Source organism: Jaculus jaculus, chromosome 5, assembly GCF_020740685.1.
Source record: "Jaculus jaculus isolate mJacJac1 chromosome 5, mJacJac1.mat.Y.cur, whole genome shotgun sequence".
Classification (NCBI taxonomy): domain Eukaryota; kingdom Metazoa; phylum Chordata; class Mammalia; order Rodentia; family Dipodidae; genus Jaculus; species Jaculus jaculus.
In genome coordinates, this window is record NC_059106.1 from 49,064,199 (window position 1) to 49,087,740 (window position 23,542).

A 23,542-nucleotide genomic window follows, 5' to 3' on the forward strand; every position below is an offset into this window, starting at 1 on the left:
GGGAGGTTGAGGCAAGGAATTCCTGGTTCTCACTGCCAAGCTAGGTTGGCTGAACTGATAAACTCTAGCATCAGTGAGAGATCCTGTCTCAAAGGTGAGGAGCAGTGATTGAGGAAGACCTATAACTTCCGGCCTCCACATGTACACATACCTACTTATGCCTCCCCCCAACAAACACACACCCAAGTATGCAACCGCACACACATGCAACCAAACAAACAAAAAGCCAGACATGGTAGTACATGGTTGTAATCCTAGCACTGGGGAAATGGAGACAAGCAGATCCCTAGGGCTTGCTGACCCGCCAATATAGCTTAGTAGGCAAGTGCCAAGCTAGTGAGAGATCCTGTCTCAAAACAAAGCTGAGCAGTGACACCCAACATTGTCCTCTGGCCTCTACATGCATGTGCACACATGTACACAGGCACCCATACACATGTGTGTACATATGTATGTGCGCAATCATGCACATGTGTGTATGAACACACACATTAAAGATGCCTGGCTAGGTCAGGCCTGGTGGCACACGCCTTTTATCCCAGCACTCAGGAGGTAGAGGTAGGAGGATCACTGTGAGTCTGAAGCCAGCCTGAGACTACAGAGTGAGTTCCAGGTCAACCTGGGCTAGAGTGAAACCCTGCTTCCAAAACACCCTCAAAAGTTAAAAGAGAGAGAGAGATCCTTGGCTGAACACCTGTGCATCCAACTTTCCAACCTTGGAATAAATTCCCTATTGTAGCTACCTTCTCATTACTGGGACAAAACACCCAACCAAGAGCAGCTGCTGGAAGGAAGGGTTTATTTCAGCCCACAGTCTCAAGAGGAAGCTTCACTATGGCAGGGAGAGGGTGACACGAGCAGGAATCTATCACATACTGGGTGAGCTAGCTCGTGAACACCCACTGGGACTGAGCTAATAAACCCCAAGGCCCATCCCAGTGACACACCTCCTCCAGCAAGGCTCCACCTCCCAAAGGCTCCACCACTTTCCCAAACCACTACCAGCCGGGACCAAGTATTCCAAACTCAAGAGGCTGAGGGGCACATCTCATTCAAGCCATCACATTCCCAAAACTACCAGATCTCCCAAGACAAACACCTTCACTCGCAGTCCTGGTTCTGAAAGTGACTTCCAGAAAGAGCATACCCATTCACTGTACCACCAGCACTGTGAGGAGTGCCCAGCACTGTGTCTCAAATCCATATTTCACTTTGGACTGACTGTATGTCATGCCCCAGCATGGAGCCTGTCAGGATCCCACCCGCCCCATCATAAGGGAGGTCCTCCCAGGGGACAATAGGCTGTGACAAAGATGGGAGGCATAAGTTCTGATGACTTGGTGACTGGGGTCTGAAGCGGCAGGTGGAGCAGGCCTAGAGGGCAGGGGCAGGTGAACAGGGGAGGAGAGCTCACTACCCCAAAGCCCAGCGCATGATGAAGGGTGAAGACACTCCACATTTATTCTGGAAAATAGATGTCAAGAGAGACATCACAACCCTCCTCAAATATTTAAAGGGCTGTCTCATAAAAGAGAAATAGAACTGACTCAAGAGCTCCAAGAGACAGAACTGTGCTCAGAAACCAGTTATCACAAGGAGACAAACTTCAGCTGAAGATGAAGAAGGGTTTCACAAAAATTGGAACCTTCCAGAGAAAACACAGGCTTGGGACCTAAAAGGCATCAACAAAGTAGAGCTGGCATCTTCTGTACAGGCACAAGGAACCAGGAGGGCAAGGATAAATATTTAATCCTGAACATCTATTAATTTGATGGTTTTTGTTTGTCTAGGAAATAGAATTAAAAGAGCAAAAAGAGGACATTTTAAATAATAAATTAAATGGTGTTCTGGCCATAGTAGAAGAAACTCGGCAAAAGAACCTGACTGAAAGTCTAAAAGCAGAGAGCCTTGCCCTGAAATTAAGTGAAACCTTAGCTGAGCTGGAAACTGCCAAGACGAAAATGGTGAGTCACTCCAAAACTGGTAAGCTTAAAAAAATGGTAAGCTCGCCCTTGACAGACAATGATGGTGTCATGAGAACATGGAGTTGAGGCCAGTTCTGCCCAGACTCTGGATGGATGGGACACCTCTTGCTTGTGCCCTATAGAGTGATAAAGTGGCACCCCCTCCCCCGAGCTGTGGCTACCCAAAATGTCTCAGGTACTGCCAAGAGTCTGCCAGAGGCAAAATCACCCTCTGTTGAGAAACACTGGTTTGCTGGGCCTAGTGGTACAGGCTTGTAATCCCAGCTATTCAGGAGGCTGAGGCAGGAGGGTCACATGTTCAAGCCCTTCCTGGGCTGTAGAGTAAGTTCAAGGTCCATCTGGACAACTTAGTGAGACCCTGTCTCAAAATTTAAAAGACTAAAGTTTTTAGAGGACTGGAGTACAGCTCACTGGTGGAGTACTTATCTAGATGCTGGCTTTGCTCTCCAGTACAGAAAAAAATGAAGAAACACAAGTTTGGAAAGAAAGGACACCATGCTACCTCTTCCCAAGGCATTCTCAGATGCATTCCAGGCTCCAGGGGAGGACCAGTGAGCCCCAAATGGTAGTGATCGCTGACTCACAGACTCTTAAGATCGTTTGAAAGCTCCAGTCAGCACTCGAGGCCCCCCACATTCAGAGCACTGTGTTCCACTCACCATGTATACACCCACCCCAAAGGTCTGTGGGCAAGAGTACACCATGTATACACCCTCCCCACAGGTCTGTGGCAAGGGTATAACAAAGACTGACTCACTCCAAGTGCACACAGTAAACACGAGAGAGGGAGTAGAGTTGGGAGGCCAGCTTAGGAGGTGACCCAGGGCAGCCATTGCTGTGGTCCAGGCTTGGACTCTCCCGGTGGGGAAGGAAGGAAAGGGCACACCCACCATTAGCATCTCCAGAACTCACACAGACACACGGATGTGGCCACACACACATGTAACCCCAGCCCCACAGGGGAACAGAAACTCAGGAATCACCTGAGCTCACAACAGATCAGCAAGCTCTGGCAGCAGTAAGAGACTCCAGCTGAAAGTAAGGATGGCTGGAAGAGCATTGGAGCAGGCTGCCCAGTGTTCTCTCTACCCGCCTAGGCCAGCACCCCCCTCCCCACAGGTGCATGGAGCACTACAAGGGCACATGCATGTACATACATGTGCAGACACTAGACACACATGCACATTACACACACGCACACACACACACACACACACACGCAAGCAAGCAAAAAAAAAAAAGGAATGAAGTGCAATTAATTTGCTTTTTTCTTATAGAATTCTTCATCCTTTCATGAGTATGGGTCCGACATCTGTGTCCAGATGCTATGGGCACAGGAGAGAGGAGGCTTCTGCTGGGTGGGGCTGATGGGTCAGTGAGAGTGAAAAGCAAAGAAACAAGACCATTTCAGGGGCTAGGGAGATGGCTCAGCAGCTAAAGGCACTTGCTTGCAAAGACTTGCCAGCCTGGGTTCAGTTTCCTAGTACCCGTGTAAAGTCAGATGCACAAAGTGGTACATGTATCTGGAATTCGTTTGCAGTAGCAAGAGGCCCTGGCAATGTGCCCATACTCTCTCTCCCCACACCTCCAATAAGTAAATTTTTTAAAAATTTAAAGAGATCATTTCAGGGCTGGAGAAATGGCACACAGGTGGTCAGGGAGGGCCTTTCCATGGTGGTGGTGGCGCTGAGGCCTGAAAGATGCTTCCTCAGCCACACAAGGAGCTAGGGAAGGAGTCTGGCAGCAGAAGGCCCAGCATGCACAAAGGACCTGAGGTGGGGCCCAGCTCAGCAGCTGTGTGTGCGAAAGCCAGAGACTGGGGCCACCCCCGATCCAGTTCCCACGATGATGTCCTCCTTGCTGCTTCCCCAGATCATGATGGAAGACCGGATGAGGCTGCAGCAGCAGGCGGTGAAGACCCTGCAGGACGAACGCGAATCCCAGCAGCTCAGCTTCGAAGAGGAAGTCATGGAGTATAAGGAGCAAATCAAACAGCATTCTCTGACGATCTTGAGTCTGGAGGAAAGACTCCACCATGTGACTGAGCACCAGAAAAAAATAGAAGGAGAGATCACGACCCTGAAGGACAATGACCCAGGTAGGCCCTGGGTCTGCGGTGAAACCAGGGCATCGGGGTTGTTCTGGCAGGGCCAGGCCATTGAGAGAAAAATTGGGCTTTGTCTAAAGGTTCCCTCATTCTTGGCCGGCTAGTTGCCCCTCATTGTGTGAACCAAAGTAATGACAACGAATTGGAGCATCCTTTGTGCTGACCCAGCGAGCTGGAGAGACACAGGCAGCTGGAGCCATTAGGTACCCCGTGAGCAGGATGAAGTGGAGTCATCTTTTCCACATGAGAAGCCTCCCAGCGGGGCCCTCACTGCGCTGCCGGCCATTTCTGCCTGACAAATGCACTTTCCTGGACAGTCTTTTACACAGTGAGCCCCAAACTGGCTCAAAATAGCACTTAGAATAGTGTCACTTGCTAGCTAGCCCTAAATAACCTTGGTCAGTCATGACAGGCACTAAGGTCTGGGTAGAAGTTCTAGAAGCTGAGGCCTTGGGCTGTAGTTCTTTTTTCTTTAGTATTTCATTTTTATTTATTTATTTATTTGACAGAAAAAGAGAGAGAGAGGGAGAGAGAGAATGGACACGCCAGGGCCTCCAACCACTGCAAACAAACTCCAGACAAGTGTACCCCTTGTGTATCTGGCTTATGTGGGTCCTGAGGAATTGAACCTGGGTCCTTTGGCTTTGCAGGCAAACGCCTTAACCGTTAAGCCATTCCTCCAGCGTGGCTGTGGCTCTTAACATTAGCACTGTTGATGTTTGGGGGCTAGTCTGCTGGGAGGTAAAGTGCCTGTCCCAAGCATGTGACAGCGACTTGGCCACAACCCTGACACCTACTCACTAGGTGTGCCTACATCTCAGTCAAATGTCTCACCATCTGCAAATGTCCCCTGGAGGCAGAATGGTCTCCAGTGGGACACATGGCCCTCGTCTCTAGCAGGCGTGTCTCCAGGCTCACCTCGCCTCGTGCATCCTTCACTCACCCCGCTTAGCTCAGCATCTGTGATGGCTCAGCCCCCTCGAGGCACACAGGAGTCTGTGATGACAAGCCAGTGACTGCCCCCAGGTAACAGCACTGACAGGTGACCCAGGATGAGCCAGGAGGGAGAGACAAGGAGTATACATGTACTTCGGTCTCTGTCCTTCTTTATTTATTTTTTTTTTAATTTTTTGGTTGTTTGAAGTAGGGCCTTATCCAGCCCAGGCTGACCTAAAATTCACTATGTAGTCTCAGGGTGGCCTCAAACTCACAGCGATCCTCCTACCTCTGCCTCCCAAGTGCTGTGATTTAAAGGCGTGTGCCACCATGTCAGGCTTCTGTCCCTTTTATTAAAGCCGTAGTTCTATCTACCTCATGACCTCATCTAATTTTAATCACCTCCCCCAAAGGCTCTTCCTCCTAAACTACACAGTGGGTTCAGGTCTTCCCCTTCTTAATTCCTCCCAGTGGGGATGAAATGTCAGCACAGCATCTCGGAGGACAAACTGCCTTCATGACCTTACACACATGGAGTAGCCTCAGGGTGGAGAAGTCTGCAGGCGCAGGGGGTGTTGTGGATCATGAGAAATACAGGCGTGTTCACAAGGACAGGGGAAGGACAGCGTCCCCTGCATAAGGACTATAATGATGGTGTGTGTCCCTCTGATTCAGCTCAAAAGGAGGAAACACCCCAAAAGCCCCCAGCGGAACCTCTGTCTGAAAGCAGTGCCAAAGAGATGGCGTGCGACCACCTGATGTGAGTACCAAGGGGCGAGTGCCAGCGCTTCTCAAGGCACCCAGGAAGCAAGCACATGGCCGGGGCCACGTGCTCAGAACCCAGGAGTGCAGCTGAGACCCATTTGCATAGATGTCTCCATTCGGGCAACAGGTCAGGATGGAGCCATGGAGGGATCCCAGTAGGTCTGTGTTCCGATCCTGGCTCCACACTCACTGGCTATGTGGCCCGTGTACACCAGGCCACCTCCCTGAGCACCGGCCTCTCCCTTTTCGGATTAAGGATGTGCACGCCTCACCCTCAGTGCATGCACGCTGACACCGTGATGCACCATTCTTCCCGAGTCCCTGCGGGAGGGAGCCGTGCCCATGACCTAGCCTTACAGTGGAGGTCTCAAACAGCGAAGGGAGGGTAGACTTCTGGAAAGAGTTGGAAGGTTGGACTAAATGACCTTAACTGGTGACCTCTCCTAACTGGAGCCTGTACGAACTGACAGTTTTCAAAGAATCCACACTACCAGTGGCCAGGCCTGGCAGTGTACATATGTAATCCCAGAACTTGGGATGAAGAGATAGGAGGATCACATGTTCAAGGTCAGCCTGGGCTACATCGTGAGAACCTGTCTCAAACACACAAAACAAACCTGCCCAGTACTGGGCTCATCAGCATGTTGTGTGATGGAGGAGGGCCAAACAAAACAAAATCAAAAATTGAATAGGGAGTACTTGGCAAAAAGGGATCATTGGAAGAGCAAAAGAAAGTAATAGGAGGAGATTATGAGCAAAATACATTATGTACATGTATGGAAATAGTCAATATTAAAAAAGGGTAGAGCTGGGCATGGTGGCACACACCTTTAATCTCAGCACTTGGGAGACAGAGGTAGGAGGATTGCTGTGAGTTTGAGGCCAGCCTGAGAGAGTACATAGTGAGTTCCAGGTCAGCCTGGCTATATAGCAAGACAGTACCTCAAAAAACTGGAAAAAAAAGGGGGGTAGAACACACACGAGAGTCGGGGCTGTCGCTCAGTGGCAGAGTTCTTGCCTTGCATGTGCAAAGCCCTGAGTTCGATCCCTAGTACTACACAAAAAAGAGGGGGCGCGCCAGAGAGGTGCTTCAGTGGCTAAGGGCACTTACTTGCAAAGCCTGATGGTCCTGGTTTGATTCTTCAGTACCCACATAAAATCAGATAAACAAGGTGCATCTGGAGTTCAAATTCAGCAACAGGAGGCCCCGGTGCACCCATTTTCTCTCTCTCCCTCTCCTCTAAAAATGAAAAAATAAAGAGTATCTTTAAAAAAAAAAAAAGGAGGAGAACTTAAAAACACAAAATAAACAACACTGGGTGAGAAAGCAAGCACAAAGCAGCAGGTGAATAAGGAGCTTCCCGAAAGTTCCTGGCCACCTGTTGGTTCTGATTGTGTTCAGGAAGCACTGGCCCGACTTGGAGAGGTCTTAGTAGCCTTGCTACTCTCTGGTCACTGCATTAGCCTTGGGAGGGTTACAGCTACAGGAAACACACACACACACACTATTAATCTTCCATTTTTGACATGAAGTAAACACTAATATTTTGCTTTGTTCCATAATGAATACACTCTCTACCTTCCAAAGTCTGTATGACAGCAGCCAGGCATGGTGGTGCACGCCTGGAATTCCAGCACATGGAAGGCTAAAGCAGGAGGATCTTGGGATTGAGATCGGTCAGACCCTGTCTTCAAAGGGCAGACTGTACCACAGACCCTGCATTTCCGAAGCCTGTGTGCTCACCTGCACTGACAGGAGCCACCTGCCGAGCCTGTCACCAGCTTCAGCGCAGAGCCGTCCGTCCCCCAACAGAAAACACATACATGGACCCATCTTGCGCAGCTCTGGTCCCTCACACTGAGAAATGTTCCCTGCATCCTCCCACTTTCATTCCTCCGCTGTCCCTGCAACCTTCCCCTGGGCATAGCCATGCTCTGGCATGTGGGTAAACAGTCTCTCACCATCTTTGGCTCCTTGGCTAACTGGTCTCCAAAGCCAGCCCAGTTCCCACTACTGCTCTGGGAATAGCATCCACCCACCCCAGGCCACCTTCCCCCACCATTCCAACATGCTGGGGAGAGAACAGAAACACCATGTTGCCGTCTCTTCTTCCCCATCCTCAGAGAGGCCCTGGACCTCAGAGTGCTCTTCCATTCCTCACCCAAACAAAGCCCATGGGCATGTCAGTCCGTGCTGAGAGATCCGGAGCAGGATGGCTGTCACCATCACCCACCTGTAACCGTGGGGCCTCAGGCACCTCAGGTCCAGCCCAGCCAGGGCCCTCTGCTCCGTCACACAGTGTTTCCTTCTAAATGAATACATCAAAACAAATATTCATTGTAGAATATTTATATTTTTGCTTTGTTTCGTTTTAAAGACAGGTTCTCGCTCTAGCTCAAGCTGACCTTGAACTAACTGAAATCCTCTTACTTCCGTTTCCCGAATTCTGAGATCATAGGTGTGAGCCACTGTAGCAGACAGCTTCAGGCTCGCTGAGATGAACTTCCAGACCAGGCACAGTTATGGAGGAAGGGATATTTATTGAAGCTTACAGATCCAGGGGAAGTTCCATAATGGCAGAAGAAGCTGGCCTGCCTTCACAGGTCCAAGAGGAGAGAAGTACAAGCCTAAAGCTCAGCCACAGCACACCTCAGGAACTCCAGCTAGGCATACTTTGCATATCTTTAGATTGAAATAGGAAACCCACCACCACACCTTAAGATCACCCAGTGACATTGCCTCCAGCCAGGTAGCCAGCAGATGCAAACTACCAACAATAAAGAACTGAATATATTGGGGGCCATCTATTCAAACCACCACAGCCACCATGGCAGGCTTCTTTCTACAGCATCTAAAGGCTATCTTGTCCCTTTGCTGGGGGTGGGGGTCCTAAGAACCAGAACTGAGTCTTACAAGCCTTTGTACCAATAGCCTCCCTTCCAGCTACTCCAGAGTCACAAGAGACATGGAGATGAGCTGACTGGACCTCCACTCCCTCGTGTTTGTGAATTGCAGAGACGACCTCCTGGCTGCTCAGAAGGAAATCCTGTCTCAGCAGGAGGTTATCATGAGGCTGAGGACAGACCTCCATGAGGCCCACGGCAAGATGTCAGACCTCAGAGGTTTGTATGAGCTGCTGAGTCTCCTGTCATCCTGACCACAGGAGAGAGGAAGGAAGTGAGGTCAAAGAGTCAGCAGTCTTGACCCCCAAATCCCCAAAGGACCTGGTTTCCTGGACGTCTGTAACCCCTGGTCACAGTCACATAGTCTGTCTTGGACTTGGCCCTGTGCCCGCTACCAGTCCCCAAGGGCCCAGGCCACATACTGTGGAGCTCCTTGGACTTCTGCATTGACATGCAACTTTTGTGTCATGTAAGGTACTGGCCTTGAAAGCATGAGGACCTAAGTTCAGGTCCCTAGCACCCATATAAGATACCAGGCATAGTGACCATGCACTTGCAATCCTATCACTGAGGAGGCAGAGACAAAGAGGTGGAAAGCATGCATGAGGAAGAACACCCAAGGGTGTCCTCTGTCCTGCACATGCATATGGACTCACATGCACACCCCCACACACGCACATGAACACATATAAAACACATGCCAAAGAAGTGGAACTTTGTGGGGGGCAATTTTTCTTTTGCACACAGAACTTGCTCCCCGGGAGGACAGTGGTGGAGCACCCCCAGATCAGAGCAGTTTCCAAGGGATCCCCCCCGCCAGCACTCAGTGCAAAGGAGCCTTTCCAGGCTTCCCCTTCCTCATATAAAAGGTCACATGCCTGCTTCCCAGGGATGACTGGGCTTCAGTGACCTCCGAGGGTACGAGCAGGAAAGCCCAGTGTCACAGTCTTCTGCACAGACTTTGAGCCCGGCTCAGAGTCCCTCCTAAGCACCTCTCTGCCCTTAGGTTTCTGTGTCCTTCCTCTTCTTACAGCCACCTTCTTTTTACCACCTCTAGTCTCTATCTAGACAAAAAGCCCAGACGTGAGCCAAGTGGCTCATGAAACTAGATTTAGGAGGGCAGAGAGGGAGAAAGGGAGGGAGGGAGGGAGGGACAGAAAGACCTCATCCATCCGTAATACTCCCTACCCCAGCCCTGCAGTGGCATTTGCTTCCTGGGACCATTTTTGTGAATACCCTCAGTGCATTTATGGTTGAGAGCGAGAGAGAGAGAGAGAGAGAGTATGTGTAATACATGTGTGTGCGCAGAAGCACATGCCTCATGCGCACACCCCCAGAGGCCAGTGGAGAACATAAGGTGGAAAACTATTGCTGTTCCCCAGACTAGCTGACCAGTAAGGCCCAGAGATCCTCCTGCCTCTGCCTCTGCCTCTGCCTCTCCTCAGCACTGAGCTTACAGGTGTGCATGGCCACAGCTGCCTTTTTTTTTTTTTTAATGAGCGTGAGAGAGAATTGGCATACCAGGGCTTCCAGCCACCACATTAAAACTCTAGACACTGTGCCACCTTGTGCGCATGTGCGACCTTGCCCATGCGTCACTCTGTGCGTCTGGTTCACATCAGATCTGGGGAGTTGAACGTGGGTCCTTAGGCTTCACAGGCAAGCGCTTTAACCGCGAAGCCATCTCTCCAGCCCCCACACCTGGCTTTTTACTGGGTGCTGAGGATCAAACTCAGGCCTCACTCTTTCGCAGCAAGAGCTCTTCCCTGAGCCGTGTCCCCAGTCCCCTGGCAGAGGGGCTTTTCTATAGTAAGTAGAGGCACGTGTACTATAGGGACAACCACAGTGCCTAGTTCTTCAGCCAGAAGACTCGATCCAAGCCTGAACTTGCTCCTTATTAGTTCCATGACTTGGGCAAGATTCTCTACCTCTCTAAGCCTTGGTGTCCGCATCTGTGAAGTGGGGCTGTGAGTAACTAACTCCCTTAGAGGCTGCTGTGCTGATTGGGTTCCCTTCTGAGCAAACCCTAAGACCAGAACTCTGCTGCAACTGGTTTACTCAGGACATAATTCGAGAAAACATCAGCAGTGAAGGAGGGAGTGAACTGCGAGAGGTAGAAAATAGTAACAGTGGGCTGTCAATCAAGCTGCTACCTAGAGCAGCCACACCCAATTCTGCAGCGTGCTGTCCACAAGAGGCCTGGGGAAGTGACAGGCAGGCCTGCTGCCTGCCCCAGCCATGGGCGGGAATGACTCTGGAGGCTCCAGGCGCCTGAGAAGACCCTTGGTATGCAGAAGCAGCCAGCCAGAGTACCCTAAACCCCAGGAAGTCCATCGCCAGTGCCCCCCCCCCACAGCAGCTGAAGCGAGGTAGAAACATGAGGTGGGGGATATGCAGGGGCTCAGTCACACCTTCTGGAAGGACAGCTGTTTCTGTCACGTGTGGAGAGCTCCGGCCAAAGTGGGGGAACACTCAGCACCCTTCCTGTCACTCCCAGGGGAGCTCAGTGAGAAGCAGAAGGTGGAGCTGGAGCGACAAGTGGCCCTGGTGCAGAAGCAGAGCGGAGAGCTGAGCAGGCTCAAGGTCAAGGCGGCGCAGCTGAGCGGCCTGGTGGAGAAGAAGGACCGGGAGCTGAAGGTCCTCAGGGAGGCGCTCAGGTGTGAGGAGGGCTCAGGTGTGAGGAGGGCTCAGGTGTGAGGAGGGCTCAGGCATGGGGAGGGCTCAGGTGTGAGGAGGGCTCAGGTGTGAGGAGGGCTCAGGTGTGGGGAGGGCTCAGGTGTGGGAAGGGTTCAGGTGTGAGGAGGGCTCAGGTGTGGGGAGGGCTCAGGTGTGGGGAGGGCTCAGGTGTGAGGAAGGCTCAGGTGTGGGGAGGGCTCAGGTGTGAGGAGGGCTCAGGTGTGGGAAGGGTTCAGGTGTGAGGAGGGCTCAGGTGTGGGGAGGGCTCAGGTGTGAGGAATGCTCAGGTGTGAGGAGGGCTCAGGTGTGGGGAGGGCTCAGGTGTGGGGAGGGCTCAGGTGTGGGGAGGGCTCAGGTGTGAGGAGGGCTCAGGTGTGAGGAGGGCTCAGGTGTGGGGAGGGCTCAGGTGTGAGGAGGGCTCAGGTGTGGGGAGGGCTCAGGTGTGGGAAGGGTTCAGGTGTGAGGAAGGCTCAGGTGTGAGGAGGGCTCAGGTGTGGGGAGGGCTCAGGTGTGGGAAGGGTTCAGGTGTGAGGAAGGCTCAGGTGTGAGGAGGGCTCAGGTGTGGGGAGGGCTCAGGTGTGAGGAGGGCTCAGGTGTGGGGAGGGCTCAGGTGTGGGAAGGGTTCAGGTGTGAGGAGGGCTCAGGTGTGAGGAGGACTCAGGTGTGGGGAGGGCTCAGGTGTGAGGAGGGCTCAGGTGTGGGGAGGGCTCAGGTGTGGGGAGGGCTCAGGTGTGGGGAGGGCTCAGGTGTGAGGAGGACTCAGGTGTGAGGAAGGGTTCAGGTGTGAGAAGGGCTCAGGTGTGAAGAGGGCTCAGGTGTGAGGAGGGCTCAGGTGTGGGAAGGGTTCAGGTGTGGGGAGGGCTCAGGTGTGGGAAGGGTTCAGGTGTGAGGAGGGTTCAGGTGTGAGGAGGGCTCAGGTGTGGGGAGGGCTCAGGTGTGGGGAGGGCTCAGGTGTGGGGAGGGCTCAGGTGTGAGGAGGGCTCAGGTGTGAGGAGGGCTCAGGTGTGGGGAGGGCTCAGGTGTGGGGAGGGCTCAGGTGTGAGGAGGGCTCAGGTGTGAGGAGGGCTCAGGTGTGGGGAGGGCTCAGGTGTGAGGAGGGCTCAGGTGTGGGGAGGGCTCAGGTGTGGAGAGGGCTCAGGTGTGGGGAGGGCTCAGGTGTGAGGAGGGCTCAGGTGTGGGGAGGGCTCAGGTGTGAGGAGGGCTCAGGTGTGAGGAGGGCTCAGGTGTGGGGAGGGCTCAGGTGTGGGCTCAGGTATGAGGAAGGCTCAGGTGTGAGGAAGGCTCAGGTGTGAGGAGGGCTCAGGTGTGAGGAGGGCTCAGGTGTGAGGAGGGCTCAGGTGTGGGAAGGGTTCAGGTATGAGGAGGGCTCAGGTGTGAGGAGGGCTCAGGTGTGGGAAGGGTTCAGGTGTGAGGAAGGCTCAGGTGTGAGGAGGGCTCAGGTGTGGGAAGGGTTCAGGTGTGAGGAGGGCTCAGGTGTGGGGAGGGCTCAGGTATGAGGAAGGCTCAGGTGTGGGGAGGGCTCAGGTGTGGGGAGGGCTCAGGTGTGAGGAGGGCTCCGGTGTGAGGAGGGCTCAGGTGTGGATAGGGTTCAGGTGTGAGGAAGGCTCAGGTGTGAGGAGGGCTCAGGTGTGGGAAAGGTTCAGGTGTGCGGAGGGCTCAGGTGTGAGGAGGGCTCAGGTGTGGGAAGGGTTCAGGTGTGAGGAGGTCTCAGGTGTGGGAAGGGTGCAGGTGTGAGGAGGGCTCAGGTGTGGGGAAGGCTCAGGTATGAGGAAGGCTCAGGTGTGGGGAGGGCTCAGGTGTGGGAAGGGTTCAGGTGTGAGGAATGCTCAGGCGTGGGGAGGGCTCAGGTGTGGGAAGGGTTCAGGTGTGGGGAGGGCTCAGGTGTGGGGAGGGCTCAGGTGTGGGGAGGGCTCTGGTGTGGGGAGGGCTCAGGTGTGGGGAAGGCTCAGGTGTGTGGAGGGCTCAGGTGTGAGGAGGGCTCAGGTGTGGGGAGGGCTCAGGTGTGGGGAGGGCTCAGGTGTGGGGAGGGTTCAGGTGTGAGGAGGGCTCAGGTGTGGGGAGGGCTCAGGTGTGGGGAGGGCTCAGGTGTGAGGAGGGCTCAGGTGTGAGGAGGGCTCAGGTGTGGGGAGGGCTCAGGTGTGGGGAGGGCTCAGGTGTGAGGAGGGCTCAGGTGTGAGGAGGGCTCAGGTGTGGGGAGGGCTCAGGTGTGGGGAGGGCTCAGGTGTGGGGAGGGCTCAGGTGTGGGGAGGGCTCAGGTGTGAGGAGGGCTCAGGTGTGAGGAAGGGTTCAGGTGTGAGAAGGGCTCAGGTGTGAGGAGGGCTCAGGTGTGAGGAGGGCTCAGGTGTGGGAAGGGTTCAGGTGTGGGGAGGGCTCAGGTGTGATGAGGGCTCAGGTGTGGGAAGGGTTCAGGTGTGAGGAGGGTTCAGGTGTGAGGAGGGCTCAGGTGTGGGGAGGGCTCAGGTGTGGGGAGGGCTCAGGTGTGGGGAGGGCTCAGGTGTGAGGAGGGCTCAGGTGTGAGGAGGGCTCAGGTGTGGGGAGGGCTCAGGTGTGGGGAGGGCTCAGGTGTGAGGAGGGCTCAGGTGTGAGGAGGGCTCAGGTGTGGGGAGGGCTCAGGTGTGAGGAGGGCTCAGGTGTGGGGAGGGCTCAGGTGTGGAGAGGGCTCAGGTGTGGGGAGGGCTCAGGTGTGAGGAGGGCTCAGGTGTGGGGAGGGCTCAGGTGTGAGGAGGGCTCAGGTGTGAGGAGGGCTCAGGTGTGGGGAGGGCTCAGGTGTGGGCTCAGGTATGAGGAAGGCTCAGGTGTGAGGAAGGCTCAGGTGTGAGGAGGGCTCAGGTGTGAGGAGGGCTCAGGTGTGAGGAGGGCTCAGGTGTGGGAAGGGTTCAGGTGTGAGGAGGGCTCAGGTGTGGGAAGGGTTCAGGTGTGAGGAAGGCTCAGGTGTGAGGAGGGCTCAGGTGTGGGAAGGGTTCAGGTGTGAGGAGGGCTCAGGTGTGGGGAAGGCTCAGGTATGAGGAAGGCTCAGGTGTGGGGAGGGCTCAGGTGTGGGAAGGGTTCAGGTGTGAGGAAGGCTCAGGTGTGAGGAGGGCTCAGGTGTGGGAAGGGTTCAGGTGTGAGGAAGGCTCAGGCGTGGGGAGGGCTCAGGTATGAGGAAGGCTCAGGTGTGGGGAGGGCTCAGGTGTGGGGAGGGCTCAGGTGTGAGGAGGGCTCCGGTGTGAGGAGGGCTCAGGTGTGGATAGGGTTCAGGTGTGAGGAAGGCTCAGGTGTGAGGAGGGCTCAGGTGTGGGAAAGGTTCAGGTGTGCGGAGGGCTCAGGTGTGAGGAGGGCTCAGGTGTGGGAAGGGTTCAGGTGTGAGGAGGTCTCAGGTGTGGGAAGGGTTCAGGTGTGAGGAGGGCTCAGGTGTGGGGAAGGCTCAGGTATGAGGAAGGCTCAGGTGTGGGGAGGGCTCAGGTGTGGGGAGGGCTCAGGTGTGAGGAAGGCTCAGGCGTGGGGAGGGCTCAGGTGTGGGAAGGGTTCAGGTGTGGGGAGGGCTCATGTGTGGGGAGGGCTCAGGTGTGGGGAGGGCTCTGGTGTGGGGAGGGCTCAGGTGTGGGGAAGGCTCAGGTGTGTGGAGGGCTCAGGTGTGAGGAGGGCTCAGGTGTGGGGAGGGCTCAGGTGTGGGGAGGGTTCAGGTGTGAGGAGGGCTCAGGTGTGGGGAGGGCTCAGGTGTGGGGAGGGCTCAGGTGTGGGAAGGGTTCAGTTGTGGGGAGGGCTCAGGTGTGGGGAGGGCTCAGGTGTGGGGAGGGCTCAGGTGTGGGGAAGGCTCAGGTGTGAGGAGGGCTCAGGTGTGAGGAGGGCTCAGGTGTGGGGAGGGCTCAGGTGTGGGGAGGGCTCAGGTGTGAGGTGGGCTCAGGTGTGGGGAGGGCTCAGGTGTGAGCAGGACTCAGGTATGAGGAGGGCTCAGGTGTGAGGAGGGCTCAGTTGTGGGATGGGCTCAGGTGTGGGGAGGGCTCAGGTGTGGGTAGGGTTCAGGTGTGAGGAAGGCTCAGGTGTGGGGAGGGCTCAGGTGTGGGGAGGGCTCAGGTGTGGGGAGGGCTCAGGTGTGGGGTGGGCTCAGGTGTGGGGAGGGCTCAGGTGTGGGGAGGGGCTCCCCTGCACCCAGCACCGAGGGGAGCCAATGAATAATGGTTGAGTTGAGGGATGAATATACGTGTGTCATTGTCTCACAGCCTTATTAATTAAGACAGATTTTCTTCAGGAGCTGGGGAGATGGCTCTGTGGCACAAATGCTTGCATGCCACACACATATACATGTAAAAGGAAAGAAAGAAGAAAGGAAGGAAGGAAGAAAGGAAGGGAAAAAAGAGAAAGAAAGAAAAAAGAAAAGAAACAGAGGTCACTTAGTTCAGTGGTGCTCAAGTGTCCCTGGCCACTATCCCGGATGATTGAGATGAGCCTAAATGCCACTTCCTCCAGGAAGCCTACCTCCCTCACCCTCACACTCAAGCCAAAGGGCTCCTGCTGCCAGGCATGTTGGTGCACATCTTTAATCCCAGCACTCAGGAGGAGAAGTAGGAGGATCGCCATGGGTTCAAGGCCACCCTTGACTACATAGTGAATTCCAAATCAGCCTGGGCTAGAGGGAGTCCCTACCTTGAAAAGCCAAAAAAAAGTGCTCTGCTATATCTGAATCCCTCAGTCCCCACACTCTGCCTACCCCTTCCCACACAGCAAATCTATTCTTTTTTATTTATTTGTTTGAGAGCAACAGACAGAGAGAAAAAGAGGCAGAGAGAGAGAGAGAGAGAGAGAATGGGCACATCAGGGCTTCCAGCCTCTACAAACGAACTCCAGACGCATGCGCCACCTTGTGCATCTGGCTTACATGGGTCCCAGGGAATTGAGCCTTGAACCGGGGTCCTTAGGCTTTATAGGCAAGTGCTTAACTGCTAAGCCATCTCTCCAGCCAGCAAATCTATTCTTGTCTGTTCTGGTGCCTGCCTCAGCCTAAGGACAGGTCTATAGAGACCTTGCCCACCGCTGACTTCCAGAACTCACATAGCGTCTGGCACACAAGGGAACTTGATGTGTATTGGACACATGAATAAGCTGGAGATGTCAGCTGAAAAGAAATAGAGAGTACTGCCATTGTCCCATGGATTCTTCCTAAAATGAGTCTGTGTTTTTGTCCAGAGCTGACCCACATCTTTTTTTTTCTTTTTAATTTTTTTTACATTTATTTGTTTGTTTATTAGAGAGAGGGAGACAGAACAGGCACACCAGCGCCTCTAGCCACTGCAAACGAACTCCAGACTCATGTACCATTTTGTGCATGTGGCTTTATGTGGGTACTGGGAAATCGAGCCTGGGTCTTTCAGCTTTGCAGACAAGCCTCAACTGCTAAGCCTTCTCTCCAGCCCCTCAATGTTCTTCTTGATTCCTGTCATCCTTCAGTTCACCCCTGATCCCCTGGAAACTAATCCCTGGTGGGCAGTGTAATGGAATAGTTGACCCACATCTTAAAATGAGTGATTCCCCACTTTCTCCCCCAAAAATGTCTTAAGTGCAGTTGACGTTTTGTATATCTCCTGGAGCTTGGGAGCCTTGTGGCTCATAGTCAAAGCAGTCACATAGGCTGCCTACGTTCATAGCCAGACACAACCACTTATAAGTTCCATGACTATGATCGAATAAATCACCCTGTGTCTCCTTTGCTGTTGTGGTAGCGGTGGCCAGGATGTGGTTCTTTTGCACTCTTTTTGTTTTGTTTTGTTGTTTATATATCTGTTTTGTGTGGACATGTGGGGGGGGGCATGCATATGCCACTGTGGAGATCAGCAGACAGCCTCAAAGTGTCTGTTCCACTTTCTGTAAGAGAAGGTCTGATGCCACTGAGAATGAATCTGGCCAACGAGCTTCTAGTTCTCTTGGTTACACTCCCCATCGGTTCCCATGGGTTCACTGGGATCAGAGACACCTGCACCACTTTACTTCCAGCTTTATGTGGGTGCTGGGGAGTCTAACCTCAGAGAGCAGGTTGCACAAACAAGCGCCTTTAACCACTGAACCATCTCCCCAGCCCTGTTTTTTGTTTTTTGAGATGGAATCTCTTTATGTTACCCAGGCTGGCCCGGAACCTGCAGCCCTTCTGCCTTGTCTCCAGAGTGTTAGGATGTTAGGCACGTATCAGCACACTGGGCTTGCTGTGTCACTGGTCTATGAAATGGGGCATGTAGAGTGGCAAGAATGGGAGTTAGGGGGCTGGAGAGATGGCTTAGTGCTAAGCACTTGCCTGTGAAGCCTAAGGACTGCAGTTCAAGGCTGAGTTCCCCAGGACCCACATAAGCCAGATGCACAAGGTAGTGCATGCATATGGAGTTCATTTGCAATGACTGGAGGTCCTGATGCGTCCATTCTCTCCCTCTCTCCCTCTCTCTCTCTCTTTCTCTCTCTCTCTCTCTGCCACTCTCAAATTAGTAAGTAAACAAAAAAAAATTTCAATGCATTTTTAAAAAAAAGAATGGAAGTTAGCAGATATAAAAAGACTAAGTCTGTGACAGAAACTCAGTCAACATCCCTCTCAACACCACAGCAGCTGGTCACAGACCCAGAGTTACAGGCAAGGAAGGACAGATGCTGCCCTCTGTCCCCTCGCTGCCCTGAAGTACCATGAAATCAAATTCTCTAGAACTCTTGCGGCACAAGACTTGAGATTTAAAGGATTATTACCTGTGGAAGCAAAGCCATGCTTTCTGGCCTGAAGAGGGATGCAGAGGTGGCTGCCAGCTCTGTGACACCCCTCCGTGTCCTAGGGCTCCCTCCGAGAAACACAGAGAAGCCCAGCTGAGCTTGGAGAAGCAGCATAAGCCCGGGGATACAACCCAGAAGTGCGACAGCTCGGTGCAGATTGAGCCAGTCCATCCAGATGCTTTCTCCAGCAGCCAAGAGGTGAGCAGCTGTGTCCTGGACTCCGGAGATGCCCGTCTGCAGGCAGACCCCCAGGGCCAGGGAGTTTCCTTCCTTCTGGAAACAGTGCCATTCTAAATTCCAAGAGCATTGCTTGCCTTTGTACAACATACCAAGCAAAACAGAATCCTGCCCCACCCATCACAGTCTGCAGGGCCAACAGTGAGAAGTGGGTGTGTCACTAGTTCTCCCTCCATGGAGGCCACTAGGGCTTCATATGGGTAATGGTTGGAGATCAGGCTTGGATAGAGCCAGGTTCTAATCCCAGCTTCTCCACCTAGAAAGCCTGTGACACGGTACACCAGTTTCCTCTGAGAACAAGAACAGTTCCCACCTCTTAGGGTGGCTGGGAAATAGATTTTACTGATACACATACATATATTTATCTAGTAGGTCACTTTTGCTACTGATGTCAACCCATATATGCATTTGGCAGTGTGTTACACATAGCACTATCTTTTTTTTTCTGAGGTAGGGTCTCAGTCTAGCTCAGGCTGACCTGGAATCCACTATGTCATCTAGGGCTGGCCTAGAACTCATGGAGATCATCCACCTCTGCCTCCCAAGCTCTGTGATTAAAGGTGTGCACCACCACGCTCAGCTACTACTATCTCTTTTAAAGGTGCAGCTACATTGATGTATTTACAAGGAGAGCGAGAGAAGAGGGAGGGAGAATGGATGTCCCAGGGCCTCTTGCCACTGCAAGCAAACTCCAGATGCACGCACCACTTTGTGCATCTGGTATCACGTGGGTGCTAGGGTACTGAAACGCAGGCCGTCATCTCCCCAGCTCTGACACAGCACTAGCCAGTGGCATCTTTTCAACTAAGTATCTGAAGGTCTATGTCATTCTTTTAAGTAGCCGCATAGGATTCCAAGGCTCGCCTTCTATCCAGCCAGTCCCTGGTTGGTGGATTGTTAGGTGGTTCTTCCTTTCACATGATGCTGTAGTGAACATACTGGCCCTTATGTAGAACTTACCTTGGGAAATGGAGAGATGGCTCCATGGTTACGAGCACTTCCCATGCAAGCATGAGGGCCTAAGAGGGCTTGAGACCATCTGAGTCTGATTCCCCAGCACCCACATAAAAAGCTGGGTGTGTCCACGTGCACACTCCCCAGCCCTCTGGATAGCAGAGATTAGGGAACAGCAGGGACCCATGAAAACAGCAAGCTTCGGCACCAGTGAGAGACTCCCTCTCAAGGAAACAAGCAAGTGCACAAGGGGTATGCACATCTGCACACACATGCACATACACACCACATTACACATACACACGCACACACCAAAAAAATCACTTTGGGCTGGAGAGATGGCTTAGCAGTTAAGACGCTTGCCTACAAATCCTAAGGACCCATGTTCAACTCTCCAGATCCCATGTTAGCCAGACACACAAAGGTGAGGTAAGCACAAGGTCACACATGCTCACTAGGTGGTGCAGGCGTCTGGAGTTCAACTTCAGTGGCTGAGGCCCTGGCATGCCAATTCTCTCTATCTCTCTCTAAAAGAAGATAATTTGGGGGCTGGAGAGATGGCTTAGCAATTAAGGCATTTGCCTGTGAAGCCAAAGGACACAGGTTCAATTCCTTAGGACCCACGTAAGCCAGATGCACAAGAGGCACGTGCGTCTGGAGTTCGTTTGCAGTGGCTAGAAGCCCTGGCATGCCCATTCTTTCTGTGTGTCTGTCTTCTCTCTATCTCTCTCTGCTTATAAATAAATAAATAATTTTGCCTGTGAAAGTGCTGGGTCCAAAGTCTTCCTAAGTTGCACAGGACCAAATGGCCTTCCCAGAGACCCATGCAGTTAATGTAATGCCATGTGATGATTGCTGCATAATGTCTCCCTGTACGCCTGCCCGGAAGTCCCAGCTGCCTATCCAGCAGGGGCTGTGTCGGAATGACAACAGGCTACATCAGAAAATCCTTGAAGTTGGCCCTCACACTCTGTCCCTGCCCCTGGCGCTATGACATTGCTTGTTCTCCCTTGGAAGCTAATTATGGGAGCACACTGGCTTCCTAGAGTCCAGGACATCCTTTCCACTTCACTTTGGGAAACCAAAGAGCAGGGCTTCTGGTGAGAGGCTCTGGATGCTCTCTGGAGACAGGGCCAAATGTGTCAGCGAAGACATTGCCCCTGCCAGACAGCGGAGAGCCAGGGCCATGGCAGCCCGGAAGAAAGGGCTCCCTCCTCGAGGTCCAGCCAGCCGACCCTGGCACTGAGCACTGCCCAGAGCGCTTTAATAGAAGTGGCTCCTATTACTCAGGGCAACCAGGGCTGGGAAGGCTGCCTGGGCCTCAGGCTGCTGGAAGCTCTGCTGGGCAGGAAGGATGAGTCACTCCTGCTGGAATCTCCAGACCTCAGGGCGGGACCTGACCCACCTGATCCCTTCAGCAGCTATTGAACACCTGCTGTATGCCAGGCCCTCATCCCAGAAACAAAGGGAATTCACACAGGGTCCCTGTAAGCACCAAACTGACCCAGACTTGGTGTGTGTTTGCTGCAGAAGATTGTTGAGCTGGATGCCTGTGACTTTTAATTTTTGTCACAAGGCGGCATTTGCTGAGGGGGCGGGAAGAGGGCAGCTGCAAGATAAAAGGCAAAACGTGTCCCTTCTTGGAACAGTGGTTCTTGCCCAGGCTACTTCCTGTTCTCAGAGCCAGAGAGGGTCAGAGGACTCAAGAGTTGTGTGAGAAAGAATTTCTGTCCTCTCTAAGTAAGTTAGTTCCCAGAGGTTCGTGAGGAAGGGTCACATGGTTCTCTGCTTTCTGTCCGGGCCTAGGAAAGGCTGGGACAGACAGGAGTCGTGCCTCACTGCTGTGTCTGCCTCTCCTGTCCCCTCCTCCTCCTCTACCCCCTCTTCCTCCTCCTCTTTCTTTCTTTGCCAGTGTATGCATGTGTACTTATGGGCACACGTGCGTATGCGTGTGTACAAGTATGCATGCATACGTGCGTGTGTGTGTCTGTGTGTATGTGCATGTAAAAGCCAGTGGTTGACATTGAGTGTTGTCTTCAATCACTCGCCACCTTATTTTTTTTTCAAGGAAAGGTGTCACTCTAGCCCAGGCTGACCTGGAATTCACTATGTAGTCTCAGGGTGGCCTCGAACTCACGGTAATCGATCCTCCTACCTCTGCATCACAAGTGTTGGGATTAAAGGCGTGCACCACCACACCTGGCTTGCCACCTTATTTTTTGAAACAAGGTCTTTCACTGAATGTAGAGCTCATAGTTTGGCTAGACTGGTTAACCAGCAATCCCCAACTATTCCCTGTGTCTGCCTCCTGAGCACTGGGATTACAGGCACACACTACCAGGCCCAGCTTTTATGTGGGTTCTGGGGATCAAACTTAGGTCTCCATGCTTGCACAGGAAGCACTTCACCCACTGGCCCATCTCCCCTCCTGCCCCCTGCCATCCAGAAGTAGAGAACGTCTCAGATAGCTCCTAAGACACACTCTCCAAGAAATGAACGAGGCACAAGGCCTCTGCAGAACCAAAGTGTAATGTGGGCCCACCATGGGGCAGGCCCTAGGGCTAGAGCCAGGACCTAAGGACAAGCGAGGACTCTACCACTGGTCACTACCAGAGCTGGGGGGGCTTCTCACAGTACCAGCTCCTGGCCTTTCTCCATCTACGCTTCATGTTTCTTCAACACTGCACTCGGCCCTGAGAGGGTCACAGTCTCTAGAGGAGATGAGCTTTGTCCTCACCAAGCCTGTGTGCAGGGAGTGAGGAGAGAGAAAGAAACAAGTTAATATTGAACGAGATGTCCAAGGGTTATGGGGGCGTGGGTTCTGAGGACTGGGGACAGAGAGCACCATGTTGGGGAGGTGTCTTTCAGATCTGTGGTCAGAGAGGCGTCTGGAAAAGGAGATGAAGGGCACAGCCGGAAGGAAGTGAAGGAGCGAGTGGCCGGGACAGTGGTGGGAGCGGACAGACCCGTGAAGGCCTCCACGGTGCTGTTAGAGGTCCTGGAAAGAAGGCTGTGGGCCTTGAGCTCAAGCAGCCCATGTGGCTAACGCCGTACCTTAGACCTGTCACACAGGCCTGGCGGAAGCACTAGAGTCATGGGAAGAGAACCAACAAATTCTTTCTTCCTCCTCTGTTGTTGGCTGGGAGTGTTGCTCACTCTCTGAGACCGTTCACTGCCTGACTGTTTGTCATCTGTCTGGTCCAGGGCCATCAGCTCCTGAGGAGTATCAGGGTCCATCCACCTGGTCCCCTGTCTCTCCCTGGTGCCTAGAGTAATGTCTGTGGCATGGAGATGGACAGCCAGAAAGTAACTCGTGATTGAGACACATGCGTACATACTTGTATACAGAAATAGAAAGACAGACGGAGATATCTAGCCATACATTTTTTAATAATTTTGGTTCACTTCATGCTCTATTTATTGCCTTTATCTATATCTATAATCTAAAGTGAATCAAAATTGCTATTTTAAAAATAGTTATGAAAGAACCAGATTGTTGGTCTCTTTCCTTTCTTGCCAGCTTGGCTGAGGCCTTCCCTAGCAACTCAGTTGACAACTGAAAACAGCTCCTGACACCCCATTCATGTCACCACTTAGTTATCCGCTTAATATTGATCACTGCCCACCGTATCTCTTCTCTCCTTATCTCCTTCATTGCCCTCTCATATGAGGATACAAAGTCCAGGCCAACAAGGATTCTGCCAGCTTTAGTCACTGCCGGATCCCCAGGCTCTAGAGGAAGGCTTGCCACTCAGAGGTGTGGCATGACTGTTTGAATGAATCACTTACTCTAGATAACTGATGGATTACTTGGAATCCAAGGCTGGGCTTCAGGGGATCCTTGAGCCTCTAAAAGTTATACATAAATGAGTGTGCATATGGGAATTTTTCAGAAGAAAGAATCTTAAATTCTTCTAGATCTTAAAAGAGAACAGGGCCTTTGAAGGAGGAAAGCTTGGGGGCTGGAGAGATGGCTCATTCAGTAAAGTGCTTGCCATAAGAACATGAGGTCCTGGGTTCAAATCTCCAGCACTCACCTAAGGTACACACCTATGATCCCAGCACTGGGGAGGCAGAGACAGAAGGATCCCAAGAGTTGGGGAACTTTCTGCCTAGCTACTCTGGCTGAATCAGAGCTCTGGGTTCAAAGCTCAAAAATAACATGGAGGCCGGATGTGTTGGTGCATGCTTTAATCCCAGCACTCAGGAGGTAGAGGTAGGAAAATCGCAGAGAATTCAAGGCCACCCTGAGACTACA

At 52.9% G+C, this 23,542-nt stretch overlaps 1 protein-coding gene across 1 annotated transcript in view; it reads left to right on the forward strand.

Annotated features, from left to right (window-relative positions):
* Positions 1-23,542, forward strand: part of Fhad1 (forkhead associated phosphopeptide binding domain 1) — a 136,725-nt gene that overhangs the window by 87,536 nt on the left and 25,647 nt on the right. Inside the window, exons 21-26 of the mRNA XM_045150005.1 lie at positions 1,791-1,964; positions 3,858-4,083; positions 5,704-5,788; positions 8,810-8,916; positions 11,195-11,354; positions 18,156-18,291. Of these exons, the coding sequence (XP_045005940.1) occupies positions 1,791-1,964; positions 3,858-4,083; positions 5,704-5,788; positions 8,810-8,916; positions 11,195-11,354; positions 18,156-18,291 (888 nt within the window). The remainder of the gene's footprint in view (positions 1-1,790; positions 1,965-3,857; positions 4,084-5,703; positions 5,789-8,809; positions 8,917-11,194; positions 11,355-18,155; positions 18,292-23,542) is intronic.